Source organism: Oncorhynchus clarkii, chromosome 4, assembly GCF_045791955.1.
Source record: "Oncorhynchus clarkii lewisi isolate Uvic-CL-2024 chromosome 4, UVic_Ocla_1.0, whole genome shotgun sequence".
Classification (NCBI taxonomy): domain Eukaryota; kingdom Metazoa; phylum Chordata; class Actinopteri; order Salmoniformes; family Salmonidae; genus Oncorhynchus; species Oncorhynchus clarkii.
The window spans coordinates 70,000,915-70,017,955 of NC_092150.1; the positions used below are offsets into that span (position 1 = coordinate 70,000,915).

Genomic DNA, 17,041 nt, shown 5'->3' on the forward strand with positions numbered 1-17,041 from the left:
ACACTCGGGAGCACCTATTAATTACACTTTGGATGGTGTATCAAAACACCCAGTCACTACAAAGATACTGGTGTCTTTCGTAACTCAGTTGCGGAGAGGAAGGAAACCGCTCAGTGATTTAACCATGAGACCAATGGTGACTTAAAACAGTTTCAGAGTTTAATGGCTGTGATAGCAGAAAACTGAGGATGGATCAACAACGTTGTAGTTACTCCACAAAACTAACCTAAATGACAGAGTGAAAAAAAGAGCGAAGCCTGTACATAATACAAATATTCCAAAACATGCATCCTGTTTGCAATAACGCACTAATGTAAAACCACACACAAAAAATTACTTTATGTCCTGAATACAACACGTTATGTTTGGGGTACAACCCATCACTGAGTACTACTCTTCATATTTTCAACCATGATGGTGGCTGCATCACGTTATGGGTATGCTTGTCATCTGCAAGGACTAGGGAATTTTACAGGATAAAAATAAATGGCATAAAGCTAAGCATAGACAAAATCCTAGCGGAAAACCTGGATCTGTTTGCTTTCCAACAGACACTGGGAGACAAATTCACCTTTCAGCAGGACAATAACCTGAAACACAAGGCCACAATATACACTGAAATTGCTTACCAAGATGATGTTGAATATTCCTGAGTGACCTAGTTCCATTTTTGACTTAAATCGGCTTGAAAATCTATGGAAAGACTTGAAAGTGGCTGTCTAGCAATGATCAAAAACCAACTTGACAGAACTTGAAGAATTTTCAAAACACGTCAATAAAAGCCCATATGGATTTGGCTTCCCACCAATCACATCACATCAAAAGCAAAACGTTATTGACAGAAATGTTTTATTATTGCATCTTGTTGTCCTCTGGTGGCTAGCTAGCTAGCTAAAATTGGCCCTTTCCTAAATTAGCCATTTGGACTTTGGACTTGTGGTTTTACTTAATTCTCTGTACTGGCCAATGGGATTATAACAGTGATTCTAATCCAACCATAAATCCAAACATTGTGCCCCCGGCTTGAGAGGATGGAAGTTCAATATGTAGCTAGATGTAGTAGGCTAATGTTAACTATACGGCTCATTTTTGCCCATGAAAGAAAGTTAGGCTAGCAAGAAAGCATTTTTGCCAGGTAGCCTAGGACAACAAAAACTAAAAGTGTGTACTGTATGACAGAGTCATAGACGTTTCATCAACATGAAAGAGAGGAGGATGGCATTGGCATTTCTCTACAAGTAGGGTGACTCAACATGTTTCTTTCTACTTGCACAATGCACGCATGCACACACACACAAACACATATGTAGGAAACATTAATTTGGTTGACCATGCTGTAGGTCATGTAACTGTTTATGACATTCAATTTGCTTTGTGGACTTCACCTGACAGAGGTTGCTCTCCGGTTTTGTGATGAAACAAAGGTGTGGTTGAATTTATTCTGCCACTGTGCATTCGTATTGTCTGCTTTAAGCCCAGGGAGCAAATGATGGGGAAGCCAGTGGGGGACACAGCTCCCCCCCTGAATTAGAAATTAGCTCCCTTAGATGCAATAAAGGTTCAACATAAATAATGCTAATTTAACCATTCTTCCATTTGTTTAAAATGCATGGGTAAAAATGTTTTACAGAGGTAAATATGAAAATAAAAGCTTTCAAAATAAACAAACACCCCCACCTCTCTGTCATGGTTTAAACCATTTATTTCTACTTTGCTGCACAAAACGTCTCCCTGTCAACGAATGGTAGGCCTACTGTAGAATTCTATAGCTGGCTATACAGCTGCGCTGTCCACTCAGTAGTGCTGAATTTCGGCCTCAGCTGAGCTCCTTTAAACGCATATATTTCTATTTGTACTTCCTAATTTTCACCATTTGTTTCCCATGAGTCCTTAATGAAAAAAAAATGCTGTGCCTTTATTCCAATGCATTAGATTTAAGCTATCTGTGATTTATCATTGTTTGCTTTTGTCAGTCAGCTGTTCAGAGCGCTGAAAGTTTTTTTCAGGTAAGCTGGGTATTGGTGTTCTCCGTGCCGTCCGGAGTATTATTTTTCTTTTCTGGATCAACTGGTGATGGTCGACAAAATCACTATACAACTAGCCTACAGCTAGACACCAATGTGCATCCAATCCATCCAACAAGTAGGCTATACGTTAATGACAGTAGGCCTATAGTTGACTCTTTCGGTTAGAAGCAATCGAATTTGCAATGGCATATGTTTACATTATTTTGGATTTGTGTGCCCATAAGCACTGTTTTCACGGCGAAACATTAGAAAATGTTACATAGGCCTACACTTACAGTGCATTTCCCGAGATTCCAGATTTTGGAGTGGAGAACATCCACAGGTAACCTACTTTTTAAAGTGATTTGTTTGACAATCAGTTGAAAACATCCTTACTGGTTGTGTTCATGCCACATTAAACGGTAGCCTAATTGATTTTTAATGCTAAATTACATCTTTAGTATTAGGCCCCCCAAAAAAATTGTGTATGAGCATGCGCCCAAGAGACCCCACCCACCTCACTCTGCTTAGGCCAATATGTAGCGGTGGAAAGACATATGAACTCAGAGTTTATAGAGCAAACAATGCAATTATCACAACACATAGGTTGTAATATGGAATGCCTGCCTGCCTGCCTGCCTGCCTGCCTGCCTGCCTGCCTGCCTGCCTGCCTGCCTGCCTGCCTGCCTGCCTGCCTGCCTGCCTGCCTGCCTGCCTGCCTGCCTGCCTGCCTGCCTGCCTGCCTGCCTGCCTGCCTGCCTGCCTGCCTGCCTGCCTGCCTGCCTGCCTGCCTGCCTGCCTGCCTGCCTGCCTGCCTGCCTGCCTGCCTGCCTGCCTGCCTGCCTGCCTGCCTGCCTGCCTGCCTGCCTGCCTGCCTGCCTGCCTGCCTGCCTGCCTGCCTGCCTGCCTGCCTGCCTGCCTGCCTGCCTGCCTGCCTGCCTGCCTGCCTGCCTGCCTGCCTGCCTGCCTGCCTGCCTGCCTGCCTGCCTGCCTGCCTGCCTGCCTGCCTGCCTGCCTGCCTGCCTGCCTGCCTGCCTGCCTGCCTGCCTGCCTGCCTGCCTGCCTGCCTGCCTGCCTGCCTGCCTGCCTGCCTGCCTGCCTGCCTGCCTGCCTGCCTGCCTGCCTGCCTGCCTGCCTGCCTGCCTGCCTGCCTGCCTGCCTGCCTGCCTGCCTGCCTGCCTGCCTGCCTGCCTGCCTGCCTGCCTGCCTGCCTGCCTGCCTGCCTGCCTGCCTGCCTGCCTGCCTGCCTGCCTGCCTGCCTGCCTGCCTGCCTGCCTGCCTGCCTGCCTGCCTGCCTGCCTGCCTGCCTGCCTGCCTGCCTGCCTGCCTGCCTGCCACTACCGCTTATGACAACCCTCATTATATCTGAGTTAGTTGATACAGTCAGTTGGTGGTACCTTGTCTACACAGCACAGATGAGCCCTTTATGATGGTGCTGATAGATGGGTGGAGACCACCCTCCCATGGCCACCACAAATCATTGCATGCAAAATATGGGTTCCTGAGTTCTTGAACTTCTAGTAGTACTAGGCCTACTGGTTTCCTTTTCTCAATCTTTGTATTTGATTGGTCAGAGAGTATGCTGTTCCCCGGTCAGAAGATTGTAGCGATTTGGAAAAATAATTTATTTGAAAACAAAACAATAACTATAGCCTAATCATTGTGTGGATGTTTTTCAAGTTGTGTGGATGTAGTGTAGTGGTGCTCCGGAGTGGCGCAGTTGTCTAAGGCACTGCATCTCAAGAGGAGTCACTGCAATCCCTGGTTTGAATCCAGGCTGCATCACATCCGGTTGTGATTGGGAGTCCCATAGAGCAGCGCACAATTGGCCCAGCTTCATCCGGGTTTGGCCAGGGTAGGCCATCATTGTAAATAAGAAATTGTTCTTAACTGACTTGCCTAGTTAAATATGTATATATTTTAAGACAGTAAGTAAAGGCTACAATGGGTCCTTTACAATGGGCCTGGAGAAAGATATTCAAATGTTTGTTTCCTGGTTTGACGTTAAAATCACCCGTCATGAATACTGTGTGGCTAGTCGTGCCCCTGCAGTGCCTGGTGGTACCTTGTGTCAGCATCTCTCCAGCCCACTAGCGCTGGGCTGAAACTGCACTGTCTCTTGCGGTAAGAAGCCTAAATAAAATAACACGTTTTTGGTACGACATTTTACAGAAAATGCATGGAAATATTTGTGTTTGTAGCCTAATTTATTAACGAATGTTTCTTTTTTATTGAACAAAAGTTACCGCACTTTACAAAACTCACTATAGAAGTAGAAACCCATTTAATTGTATATCTTGTATCACTATATCCAGAATAATAGCCTCCTTATCCAGTCTATAAGTTAGATTCTATTGACCTTGTTTTTTTTAAGTCAAAACTACTATTGCAATGTCACTCTGCAGACGTCATATCTCATTTGCAGCATAGGCTACGAGATTTAGTTCATTTCACCCAGACTTTCTATTTATAGTAGGCCTATAAATTGTGGAACCGGTTGACCATCATATTTCATTGTATCTTTTTCATTTTATCTAAAGGATAATAGGCCATATCAATACTTATATTAAGGTTTTATTATTTCCATAAATAATAATAAAATCATACTTTGAGATGGGCGAGTGGAAACGTCAGGACTGATGGATGACACGATGAACTCTGCCGCAAGCGGCGCTGCGGATTTTCCAGTGGCAGCATCAGACAATAGCACAGCGAGGCTGCATCGGGCTCCCTCCCCGACCAAAAGCCGGGAATGCGCCCCAAAACCGGCCCAGAAATCCTCCAGTAGATCCAAAAATATAGTTTCCAAAGGAGGATCGAGGAATAAGGTGGGAAACGAGGGGCTTAGGACCGCTGTCGTGAGGGAGAAGGAGATCGAGAAATGCGACGTGGAAGCTTTTCACTCGGATGGTGCTGAAACCGATGCTGTCAATTGCAATGCAAAGAAGGCGGATGCTAGCAGAGAGGAAGGTACGGAGGAGATATTTCACCAGCCGATAGATTCTCAAACCCGTCGTTCCTCGTTACGTTTATCCTGCCTCAAAGGCGAGTCTTCCCAACATATTGGGTCATACCGACCAGACGGCTCCAGCACCGCGGGTTCGGTGAAAGGGAAAGCGAAGAAGCGGGGAGGGGAGGCAGTGACAGCATCAGCAGGCTGCCGCAGGAATAGAAGCGGGGAATACGTGGGCTGCGTGCCGGGCCTTGGTCTGTGGAGCGGGGGTTGCTTGCAGACTGAACTCATCCACTTCCACCTACATAAGAAACTGAAGAGAAGCGGCAGTAAGATGCACACCAAGGCAGAAAGGGCTCCGGGCGCGGAGGCCTCGGCCGAGACGGAACCGGCTACAGAGGCCATAGATGCGGAGCCCGTGACACAGCAAGACGAGGGCCCGGAGGACGAGCTGGAAAGACTGGTGGATGAGAATGAAGATCTCAAGGTTTGGCGTCACTGACGTACAATTCATTATGTTCAATGTATGCAAACACACTGTTGGTATGGACCACTTTTTGTTTGATAAGATTCATTGTGAAATCAGGCCTATTGCCCAAAGTTTGGCACTGACATAGCCCTATGCTCATATAATGCATTTAATGCATGCTTAATTAACTATTATACATAGTAGGCCTAAGTGAAAAGGTAGACTTATTTCGTGTTTGATGATAACACTGCAACTGAGTTAGTATTGCTGACGTTATACCAGGCATATTCCCCAAGGTTTATCATTAGGCCTATACTGGAAAACTGTATGTTGATACAATGAAGCAAGCATCTTTTTTTAGCCCACAAGTAGTCTAACTGAACAGTTGTTATTCGTTCCAAAGCATTACAAAGAACTGATGTAGAAATGTGTCTACTTCCCTTTGGTTTGTTATTGATGCTTGCGAAAGCTATATGATTTAGGTAGGCCTATAGCTTACAGAGCCAAACCCTTCATCCCTATTCAGAACAATACAAACCTGTGTTTAGCCTACTTCTAATCATTGATTGACATACAGATGTAGGATCTTAATTTGAGCCGGTTTGCTACAGCAGGAAAATAATTCTGCAGCAACAGGAAATGTGAATTGTTATGCGGATTATAATTAATGGACCTTTTTGTATGGGTTGATACATTTTACATAAGGCATAATCAAGTCTGACATTTCAAAGTGGAAATGACAAACTTTAGAAGCCTTTTTAAACCTCAAAAACAGGACAGCTTTTGCATTTCCTGCACAGCAGGACAGTTCTCCAGCAACAAGATGATCAAATTAAGATCCTACATCTGTAATGATGACCCTATTGATCAGTTCAGATTGGTTTGTCCCTATCCAATTACATCATGTTCTGAGGACCGAAACACTCAACACCAATAACACTAAAGTGTGAGCCCCACGTACCCTGTAGACTACTACTACCCTGTAGTGCCTGACTGACTGATCACTCCTATTGATGTCCCAGACGGAGATCGAGGAGATGAGGACGGAGATGGACGAGATGCGTGACACTTTCTACGAGGAGGACACGTGCCAGCTGCAGGAAATGAGGCGTGAACTGGAGAGAGCCAATAAGAACTGCCGGATCCTCCAGTACCGGCTGAGGAAGGCTGAGAGGAAGAAGCTGCGCTATGCCCAGACGGGAGAGATCGACGAGGAACTACTGAGGAGCCTGGAGCAGGACCTGAAGGTAGGGAGGGAGGGAGGCTTGATATTTAAACTCATTTATTTAGTTAGTTGATGCGCTGTACACTCACCTATATAATTGATTCAATCAACTTTAAAATCAATGTCCCTGATTCTGTCTAATGCAGGTAGCGAAGGATGTGTCTGTGAGGCTCCACCATGAGCTGGAGAATGTGGAGGAGAAACGTACAAAGACAGAGGACGAGAATGAGAAACTGAGGCAGAAACTCATTGAGGTGGAGGTGACCAAACAGGCCCTTCAGAATGAGCTGGACAAAGTCAAGGAGGTAAGAGCACACACCCACAGTACACTATATCATCTATATAGCACATATATTGCTATAATACATATTACATAGGGTTATTCTGTTATTTAATTCCTAACAGTCACAGAAGAGAAGAGGAAGCAAGGAGGTTCAACGGTCTGACAAGAAGTCTGCCCAGACCCCAACAGAGGTGTGGCCTCAACATGCAATCGTTTTATCCTAGAAATAAATCAAAAGTGATTTTGTTGCAAACACCAGCGAGAGTTGTGTCTGTACATCTGAAATCTTCCTTCCACTTCCCCCTCTCAGGACCACAATGAGGACCTCAAGTGCCAGCTGGCTTTCATCAAGGAGGAGGCCGTGTTGATGAGGAAGAAGACAGCTAAGATCGACAAGGAAAAGGACCGGCTGGAGGCGGAGCTACAGAAGTACCGCTCCTTCTACGGGGATCTAGACAGCCCCCATCCCAAGGGTGAGGCCGGGGGACCCCCCAGCACCCGTGAGTCCGAGCTGAAGCTGCGTCTGCGTCTGGTGGAGGAGGAGGCTAACATCCTTGGGAGAAAGATTGTGGAGCTGGAGGTGAGAGAGACAGGATGTGATGCAGAGGGTTTGATGTAGGTTGTATGATGTATGTCATCAAAGAGACCAGGAAATAAGTTTGCACTTGGGAACACAACTGTTCCAAGCATTTCTGTTAGTTCGGTTCAGAAGCTGCTTTCAGAGAGAGGATGCTAGTGATTCATAACATAACTGATCAAATGTTTTTCATGTCATGTGTTTCCAGGTGGAGAACCGGGGACTGAGGGCCGAGCTGGACGACCTCAGGGGAGAAGGGGAGGGAGAAGGGGGGTCCGGTGGCGGGGCTGTGGGCAGGGTAGGGGTGGGCCGGGGCCATGGGGAGGCCATGACAGAGCTGAGGCAGCAGCTGCAGCTGGTGGAGGACGAGGCAGAGTTACTGAGGAGGAACCTGGCAGACGCTGAGGATCACAACAAGAGGGTGATGGGAGAACTCAACAAGCTCAGGTTTAAGGCTGGGACCCACGAGGGAGGAGCGAGGCATGGAGGAGGGGTGGCAGGAGGAGGAGGACTAAGCACAGAGAAGGCAGATGCACTGCAGGAAGAACTGAAGACGGCCCGGCTACAGATTAATGATCTCAGTGGGAAGGTGGGATGGTTTTCCCCCTTTATTTCTGTGACATAACATACATTGAAAGTATGGTATATGTTAAGCAAAAAATACATGGTCATAAACATAGCATGCCTCCTTCATCCTGTCCTCTTCTCTCTCCCCAGGTGATGCAGCTGCAGTATGAGAACCGTGTTCTGCTCTCCAACATGCAGCGCTACGACCTGGCCTCCCACCTGGCCCTGAGGGGGTGCACAAGCCCCCGGGACAGCGATGCAGACAGTGACGCGGGTGGGACCGGCCCAACCGTGCAGCGCGAGAGTGATGATGACTCCTCCTCCTCCCGCATCCTGCCCCCGCACCGCAAACGCGAGGGCCCAGTGGGCGGGGAAAGTGACTCAGATGAGGTGCGGAACCAAACCCGCTGCCTCACACCCACCCGAGGTCTCTACACACCGCCCCCAGAGGTCGCCGCCCGCTTCCTGCCCCGCAGCCCACGGGATCGCCAGCAGATGATCGACATCCGGGTGGAGGCGGAGCGTCTTGGCAGGACCATCGACCGGTTAATTGCCGACACAGCAACCATCATCGCAGAAGCGCGGGTGTACGTTTCCAATGGTGACCTGTACGGGCGAGGCAGCGGGGGTGAGGAGGAGGATGAGGGGGGTAGGATCAGGGAGCATGAGCTGCTGTACAGGATCAATGCCCAGATGAAGGCCTTCAGGAAGGAGCTACAGGGCTTCATAGACAGACTGGAGGTGCCCAAACCTGAGGACAGGGAGGAGGAACCACTTTCGGTAAGTGTGTGTGTGTGTGTGTCTGTTCATAACCCAGAAAAGACCAGACATGTTAGCCTTCTATCCATTTCTTATTGATACAGGCTGGGTCTCTGTATTTGAGGTGTAGAATGAGGTCCAGCTTTAGCAGCATGTGGTTCTGTGTAAGTCTAAGCAGCCGTGCTGTAATCTTATTGTAGACTATTACTCTATGTGTGTGTGTGTGTGTGTTTTAATTAAAGAGACATACGACCTGGCCATAAGCCACTTTCAGATATGGCTTGGCTGTATCACCATAGTCTCTTCACTTGTCCCTGACCATTGAATATTCTGCTGAATCTATTTTCCTTCTTTCTCTGACCCTATTTTCCCTCTCGTTTCTCCTCCGTTGACACTCACGTTCTGTTCTTCCTCTGCCCAGATGTTTCAGCCCATAATTTTACTCATCCTCATACTAGTCTTATTCTCCTCCCTCTCCTATGCCACCATCTTTAAACTTGTCTTTCTGTTTACCCTTTTCTTCGTCCTGTGATCCCGCCTCAATAGCATAGCCACATCCTTTGTTTGTTTGTTTCTGTTGATTTTTACATTGGTTGTCAAGGTCAATGCACAGGAGCCTCCCTATTCAAGCACAGGCCACAGTCACATAACTGGATTTACAGTATGCTTATGTTCAACACTGGAGACTACATCACCCCCAAGTAAAGGTGAGTTAGCTAATGACACCTGTTTTGCCCAATTCCAAAATCAAACCCATTAGCCATGAAGGTAGGCCACCACATCAGGTAGCCTAGTAGATATGAAATTTAAACAAACATAATAGTGACAATGCAGCTGAATGGTGTTTGCCCCTAACAACATCTTATTTTGTAACAGATTGTGACAGTGCTGTGTTGTAGTCTTTTTCAGATTTAGCCTATAGGTCTACATTAATCAACGATTATGCTGCTTTTACCTCAAAAAGGTAAGAACAAATGTGTTTTCTCTCCTTCCTGTCACTATACTCATTCTGGTAAATTAATGAGGAATGAGTAGGCATACAGTAGGCTAGCTCCTATACTGAGGAAAAACGTATGACTCCCGGACATCGTACCAAAAAACGTATGTCTCCCGGACATGGTACCAATAGATTTGAGTCAATAACACGGTCACACAAAAGGTTCATATTACCTTAGTCTGAGGATTCCCACATTCCTATCCACACCAAATATATTTTGGTTTTGAGTGATCAGATGCGTTTTGCAACGCTTCTTTTTTATGTCGACAAGTGTCAGTAATCTATTTGGGTCAGAACCTAGCGGGGATCAAATGACGCGAGCGGTGATATTGTGCAACCTTCACCAACAGCAATTGACAATATGAAAACAAATCAACTGTAAAATAGTGGTGAAATAGGATCAAAGTACCTGCCAACGCGCCAGACATCCAGTTTTGCGGCGTAGCCTTTCAAATCCAAATATTAGCGCAGTTGTCACATATCGGTAGTCTACATTTTGACATTATAAATTGTAAACAATTACGAGTTGCTTGGAGTCACAAGACGAAATCTGCCAAGCACCCCAAAGCGGAGTAGCAACAGGGGTGCCTATTGGCTCAGAGAACGGCAGCTAAAATAGCTATGTAAACACTTTCCCTCTGTCCATTGCTTTGTAATTATAGACAGGATGGTGGTGAAGACAGTCGTGCTAGAATACATTTGACATTATCATACTTGATCCTGGCCCCAGTGACGCGGTGTAAATACCAGGCGCACTATAAAGGCAGGGTCCCCCTCTGGAACAGAAGTTGTTTACCCTGCTCCGGATTTAACCCCGCTGCCTAGGAGTGACAATCCGCGCGACTTTACGTAATAGAGTGGAGGCAACCGAAAGGGAGAGCTGTGGAAGAGGGGAGCAGAACCGCCACCAGGCAGACAGTCACACAGTTTGCGAGCTAAAGAGAGGGTCACTGTGAAGACCTTGACTAGACTAAAGTCTGGATTAATTTTCTGCTATTATTTATTATAAGTAAATGCCACTGCAATATACCTCCAGCGATTGGCAATAAAATCTTCAAGGAAACTATTGCACAGCCAGGTAAGGCCACACTCAGAAGTTAATATTTTATTTTATTTTGTGGAAATATATAGAGTGTTCCTTTAAGTTTTGTTGTAAGCGTTGTTTTACCCATAAGGCTAGTTGATCATCTCTACAACTTTGGTTTCTATCAACATAATCATTGGACAGAGGTAAAACATTGTAAAATATAACCCTGCAGATCCACTGTGGGCTTTGTGTATTGGGTCACATTTGATCAACCTGTGCCTTCCTTCTGGTGCCTTTTTCTACGCGCCTCCAAATAGGTTGCATTTGGCCATGTGTGGATTTCTTTATTAGACACCCATTAATATAAAAACATACGCCATGCACATTTATTCTCTCTCTCTTCCGCCCTCCCAAGTTTACAATGCATATTTACGGGTTTATAAATATATCCGTACTCTTACGTTGGTGTTCGGTACTGTCGAGAGGGTAAACGCACTTAATCTATAACATTCGTTGGTAGCAAATCATCTCCCTTGTAAAAATGTACTGGATGTACTGTAATATATTACTGCAGCGATAGGCCTACGGAAACCCGTGAAAGCCATGCCAATATTGTGTGGCATATGGTAAATTTTCTAGTGGTGAGTCGGCCATGCAGCCAAGTCGGCAATGACCTTATCTTTTAGCGTTGACACTGAGGGCAGAAATGCCCATTGTGCATAATGTGTGAACATTTGAAAAATGAGGAATGCATGTACGTTAAAATGGGTAATGGCTGCCAGATATGTGCATGCCCCCGAAGTTGAAATGTATACCAAATTCCAGTATAGAAAGTTGTGAAGGACAGTCTGGTTACCGTCTCTGATCAGCTATACCATTCCACTCCTTGCCAGTCATATCATTTGCCAAATGAATGTTAGCTGAAAAGACTGGTACCCAGACTAAGAGAAGGGTTGGAGCAGAGGGGATGGTGACCAAGAGCCAAACAGTGAAGTTGTCACAAGCAGAGTTAGGGTAGTGAACTACATGTAGTAATTTAACTACATTTTGCAATAGCTTGGTGGAAGTTGAACTAAATTCAAATCTTGGTAGTGTTTTCAGTAGTTGATTGCTTCTTTTTTTGCCAGGTAGTGGTGTAGCTAACTACTGGAACTACACACTACTTTTTTTGCTAAAATTGAAGAAAATATGGGTGAAGTAGACAAGAATTTCCTTTATTTTTTGGCATCAGACTTGCCTAGTTTTCACTTGAAAAATAAATGACACATTCAGTTAACAACTGACTCGAGAGGGATCTAATCTTAAAATGTGTAGTCTATGACATTTTCATATTTACATATGATAATTTATCACGAAAGAATGGGAGGGCTTGCCCAAAATATCTGGCCTACAGGATGTGAAAGATTGGAATGTGCCAATTGCTTTGAATCTTTCCATGAAATCTGCTAAATGCATATTGAGACCCTTTGTTTATTGGTTGATGTACACATGGCTAATGTCCTCTAGTTCTTCCATGTCTTATCGTCCACAATAATCATCTCTCTCGCTCTCTCCCCCTTTGCAGTTTACCTCCAACTATTCCACACGTTGGTGACCCCATCAAGACAGAAAGACGCTAGGAAGTTGAAACAGAAAAAGAGAGGAAGTTTGTGACAGGAAGTAAGAAGCTGCTGCAGGAAGTGGCCCAAAATGGAGGCCATCGAACTACAGCAGAGTCTGAAGCGGTCTGGAAGGGGCTGGGGAACAGAGAGGGGGGAGCTTCTGGACAGCTTCGACTCAGAGATGCAGGAATGGGAGGACCAGCTGCAGGACATGCAGAGGAAGATAGAGGAGGTGAGGGGTCAACCACGGTCAGATACAGTCCAACGCGGTCCAAACTAAAGTAAAACATGATCCAAATACATGGGATAGTCTAAACGTTGTCCAACATGCTCAAGCCCAGGTCTGACATGGTCAAACAAGATCCTAGGTAGAGTAACATTACCTGACATGGGGTTCACTACATCAGTAGTGTGAACATACTTGTGAATATTTTCACTTTGAGATAATGTCTTTCTCGTCTCGCACTCTTGGTCGTTCTTGAAGAGTGTTTAACTGGTTGTGTGTGTGTCCTATAATAAACTGTTGGCAGCACACCCCTTCCTGCGACCCTATGCATTTCTGGACTAAGGACACAGACACGTGTTAACAAGCTAATTAAACTGTGATGTGCTGACAGACAGTCAGAACACACACACACTGTGAAAGTTGATACTAATGAACACATTAAAGGTTGGGATGGCAAAGGAAGCACACACTCACTCCAGCTGAAGTAGCAGATGTGCAGATTATGGAAAATAGTTGGGTTGTGTAACTGTTTTGGCATGGTGCGATGGATTGCGTAAACAAGGCCGGTTGACATTGTCATACGTACAGAAGGGTTTTGTGAACATATTGCTATACAGTGCTTTTGTATTGACATTTGTGTTTTGGAATACGTCTACGTTGTAAGTGTAAGGAATTGTCGTATGTATAAAAACTTGTGTTCATGTTGTGAATGTAGAGTCTTGATAATCATCATGTTTATGTGCATATTTCAGCTTTACAACGAGGTGCAGGCTCGGAGAGGTGGAAATTATGTCACCATGGACAACAGCAGAAATGATAGGATGATTGATTGCGGCCGTGGGCATCATGACAATGGCTTCTGTGACCCGTATGGCAGCCACATCAACGCCACCAAGGACCACCCCAGTGCTGTAGATGCTTTTAATCACGGCCCCAACGGTTACGGCTACCCTGTCAACCATCAGAATGGCGGCTATGGTTATCCCCTTAGCAACAGTGCGGTGGAACTTGGAGACTTGTTGCAGGATTATCTTGGACATGGTCACGGAAAGACCCGGAAGACCAACTCCGCTATCAACAATGTGAGTAGCTACAGTAACTAAGGGTTACAGTCATTAGGCAGCCCCATCCGGAAACAACTTTTATCCTATGACTCACCTCTTTGGTGTTTGAAGTTGGGAAGAAATCTGATAGGTGAAAGCAATGTGGTAGAATCTCCCCTTAGCTCATTGGAAGACGAGATGGGGCCAACACCATAATGATTACACCTATTTGGTTCCTTCAAGTCTGCCAGCACTGGAGGGGCAGGGGATAGGCAGGGTTGTTTTCAGGAATATTCATATAAATAGATTACATAGAACTGGCATGGCTTCATACTCCACTGGAAATTGCATCAGCCATGCCAGTGTGATTGCACAGCTGCATTTGATATACTGTATCTATGCTATTTGCACTATTCTGCTTCACTGATTATTTTCCCTCCCAGGTAACCCTTGTCCCACTTCTCTCTCAGCATCTGAAGGAGATCACTAAAGGGAGCCAGGATCAGTCTGTACACCAGGATGAGATGAAGAGGAGGCCTGTTGGGAATGAAAGGTAAGAGACCTTTCATACAGACATCATTTTGTGAAGTTGATTTTGAGAAAATTAATTTTGAGAGTTCAATCCACCAATGCAATTCCTTATTTTAGTTATCTTACTGATGACATTTTTTGCTTGTTGATCTGTTTTAGGATTAGTAAGGTGCGGTTTGCAGACGAGGAGGCTGAGAACAGGAAGAACAGGGTGTCACACAGAAAGAGTTCCCCTTGCAGGGACCTTAACAAGGAGAACACAGGGGCCAATCCCCCCCTCAGACAGCGAGAAGGTCCTCCCATACCCCCCCGATCCACCTCCCAGATGGCCCCTCCCGACACCTTCTCCCCAGCCCTGGACAGGATGTCCAATGCCCCTGGGGTCCTTGTGGACAGGAAGTGTGGTAGCCCCTCGGTCCTCAGAAAGTTTGGAGCCATGCTCCAGGAAAACGAGGGCAAAACCCTCACTGATACCGGTGTGGTGACCAACCAGGTGCCTACCGAGAACAAGTGCCCCACCGCCATCTGTCAGCACAAAGGGCTGGGCGGCAGCAGGACGACTGGGCGCGTGCCTGTCCAGAAGTGCCAAGCAGATTCCGTCCTGCTAACAGCGAGGATGGATTGCAGCCAAGAACGAGGGGCAGTGAAAGACTTTAGGAGAGAGAGCCAGCTGGGAGAGGGCAGAGGCACCTCAATGGCTAGCTATGCTCATCCTAAAGGACTCCATGCAGGGGTTCAGAGGAGGACCCAGGTAGGAGGCAGCCCCAAGCCCAAAGCAAGGGCTCTCGGAAGGGCAGACAGAGACATGGGTCTGGTCCAGGGGGAGAGGGCCAGGAGGCCTGCACCTCAGCCTGGGGAACTCAAAGTGGACTACAGGAACCTGAGTGGATCCTATGTTGGGGCTCAGATGATCCAGAGGGGAGGGCCAGTTGCAGGTCAAAAGAAGGACAGTGGACTCATTGAGCTACTGGATATGCTGGACATTGAGCACGAGTACAGCTCCTGCTCCCAAGTCGCACAGACTGCCTACAGACAGGACACACAGCAGGTGAAATAGGCATAGCAAATACAGACACACACACACATACACACACAGTCTTGACCTGACCAACTTGTATTGTTTCTCTCCAGATGAGCCCAGCCGACTCATTCTCAGCAACCCCCACAAGGAACTTCTCTCGTCCTGCTCGTCCAGCTAATCAACGTCCTCCATCCAGGTGGGCTTGCTGTGCCCCCACCGCCTTGATCTCTGCCCCCTCCGGCCCAATTTCCCACCCCCCAAGCACCTTGGCACGCACTCCTAGCCCGATAGCAAGAACCCCAAGCCCCGCCCTGAAGCAGCAATCTTTCTGCTCCTATTTGCTCCACACTGAGACTGCCATCATGTGAGACACCTGCCCCGCCCCCCTCTAAACCTTGCCTCCCCTCCCCAAATTCAACCCACAGGACTCAGATGACATAGTCCTGCCCTCTTTGTAAATACTAAAGACTGTTCCTTCTATCTGGCTTTAAAAAAGTGCTTTAAGAAATGTTCTATGAGATTACCCACATGACTGTGTATGTGTGGTCTATAAGAAACAGAATAGTTGACTCTTGTTCAGTCTCCAGTGTTACTGTGGCCTTCCCTTCTCCTGTGCCAAACTTCTTTATGTCTTTTATTTCTTTCACTCTCTTAACTTCTCTACCTTTCTTTCTTTTGTATGGGTGATTTTTGGATGGCTGTGTAAAATGTGATATAGCATGCCCCCTTTTACTTGCGGGTGCATGTCCCTTTATGTATGTAACTCAACCCTAATAAGTGCCATGTTGGCTTGTTTTTATAAATGGCCAACAAGTCAATTCAGAGTTGATCCTGTCCTGTCAACACAGAAGCAACATGCTAACTGTCTATAGTATGTTTTACTGTATCATATTATCAAAGTAACGCATTTGAAAATGTTCACGTAACCATAGTGAGACATACAGTTATGACTGTGATGCTTTTCATGTCCTTTTTTCTCTCTTGATAAGAAATAAACACGACAGTGCTTTGACGAACTGACTCCAGCTATCTTTGGAATTGCATCCCCATGATTTGTATTGTTTGATTTGTGCCTGTTATTTCATTGGTTGGTGGTGACATGGTGTTGCTACTTCCATGTATCAGCACTACTGAGATTCAGTACCATACTGAAGCAAACCTGAGTGCCACTAAACATTAAAAGCAACTAGCTCAGCTACTACTGTTCAGGGGAGTCAGCTACTTTAGGTCTCAGGGAAGGTGACATCAATGCCTGAGGCCAAGCTAACTATGACTAGCTGATGTATTCTACATTAGCTGGAGCTGAATGAAGGCGAGGGGGGAGGAAGCTTCTCCGGTGCCAAATAAACTACTGTTCAAAAGTTTGGGGTCACTTAGAAATGTTCTTGTTTTTGCATTAAAATAACATCAAATTGATCAGGAATACAGAGCAGACATTGTTAATGTTGTAAATGACTATTATAGCTGGAAACGTCAGATTTTTTATGGAATATCTACATAGGCGTACAGAGGCCCCTTATCAGCAACCATCACTCCTGTGTTCCAATAGCACGTTGTGTTAGCTAATCCAAGTTTATCATTTTAAAAGGCTAATTGATCATTAGAAAACCCTTTTGCAATTATGTTAGCACAGCTGAAAGCTGTCGTGCTGATTAAAGAAGCAATACAACTGGCCTTCTTTAGACTAGTTGAGTATCTGGAGCATCAGCATTTGTGGATTTGATTACAGGCTCAAAATGGCCATAAACAAAGAACT

At 46.0% G+C, this 17,041-nt stretch overlaps 2 protein-coding genes across 3 annotated transcripts; both read left to right on the forward strand.

The window, feature by feature from the left end:
- Positions 1–4,112: 4,112 nt before the first annotated feature.
- Positions 4,113–9,497, forward strand: LOC139407201 (microtubule cross-linking factor 3-like). The gene is made up of 9 exons (XM_071150760.1): positions 4,113–4,130; positions 4,620–5,446; positions 6,451–6,675; positions 6,800–6,958; positions 7,059–7,127; positions 7,247–7,516; positions 7,722–8,102; positions 8,231–8,860; positions 9,261–9,497. The coding sequence occupies exons 2-9, from the start codon at positions 4,646–4,648 to the stop codon at positions 9,369–9,371; spliced, it is 2,646 nt and encodes an 881-aa protein (XP_071006861.1). The 5' UTR covers positions 4,113–4,130; positions 4,620–4,645; the 3' UTR covers positions 9,372–9,497.
- Positions 9,498–10,192: 695 nt separating this feature from the next.
- LOC139407202 (uncharacterized protein KIAA0408-like) lies at positions 10,193–16,298 on the forward strand. 2 transcript variants are annotated; one of them, XM_071150762.1, is made up of 6 exons: positions 10,193–10,914; positions 12,428–12,696; positions 13,443–13,772; positions 14,204–14,286; positions 14,424–15,312; positions 15,396–16,298. In XM_071150762.1, the coding sequence occupies exons 2-6, from the start codon at positions 12,553–12,555 to the stop codon at positions 15,651–15,653; spliced, it is 1,704 nt and encodes a 567-aa protein (XP_071006863.1). In that variant the 5' UTR covers positions 10,193–10,914; positions 12,428–12,552; the 3' UTR covers positions 15,654–16,298. The 2 variants fall into 2 exon arrangements, with proteins under 2 accessions (XP_071006863.1, XP_071006862.1); XM_071150761.1 differs by having other exon boundaries at positions 10,605–10,914; positions 14,177–14,286.
- Positions 16,299–17,041: the final 743 nt, after the last annotated feature.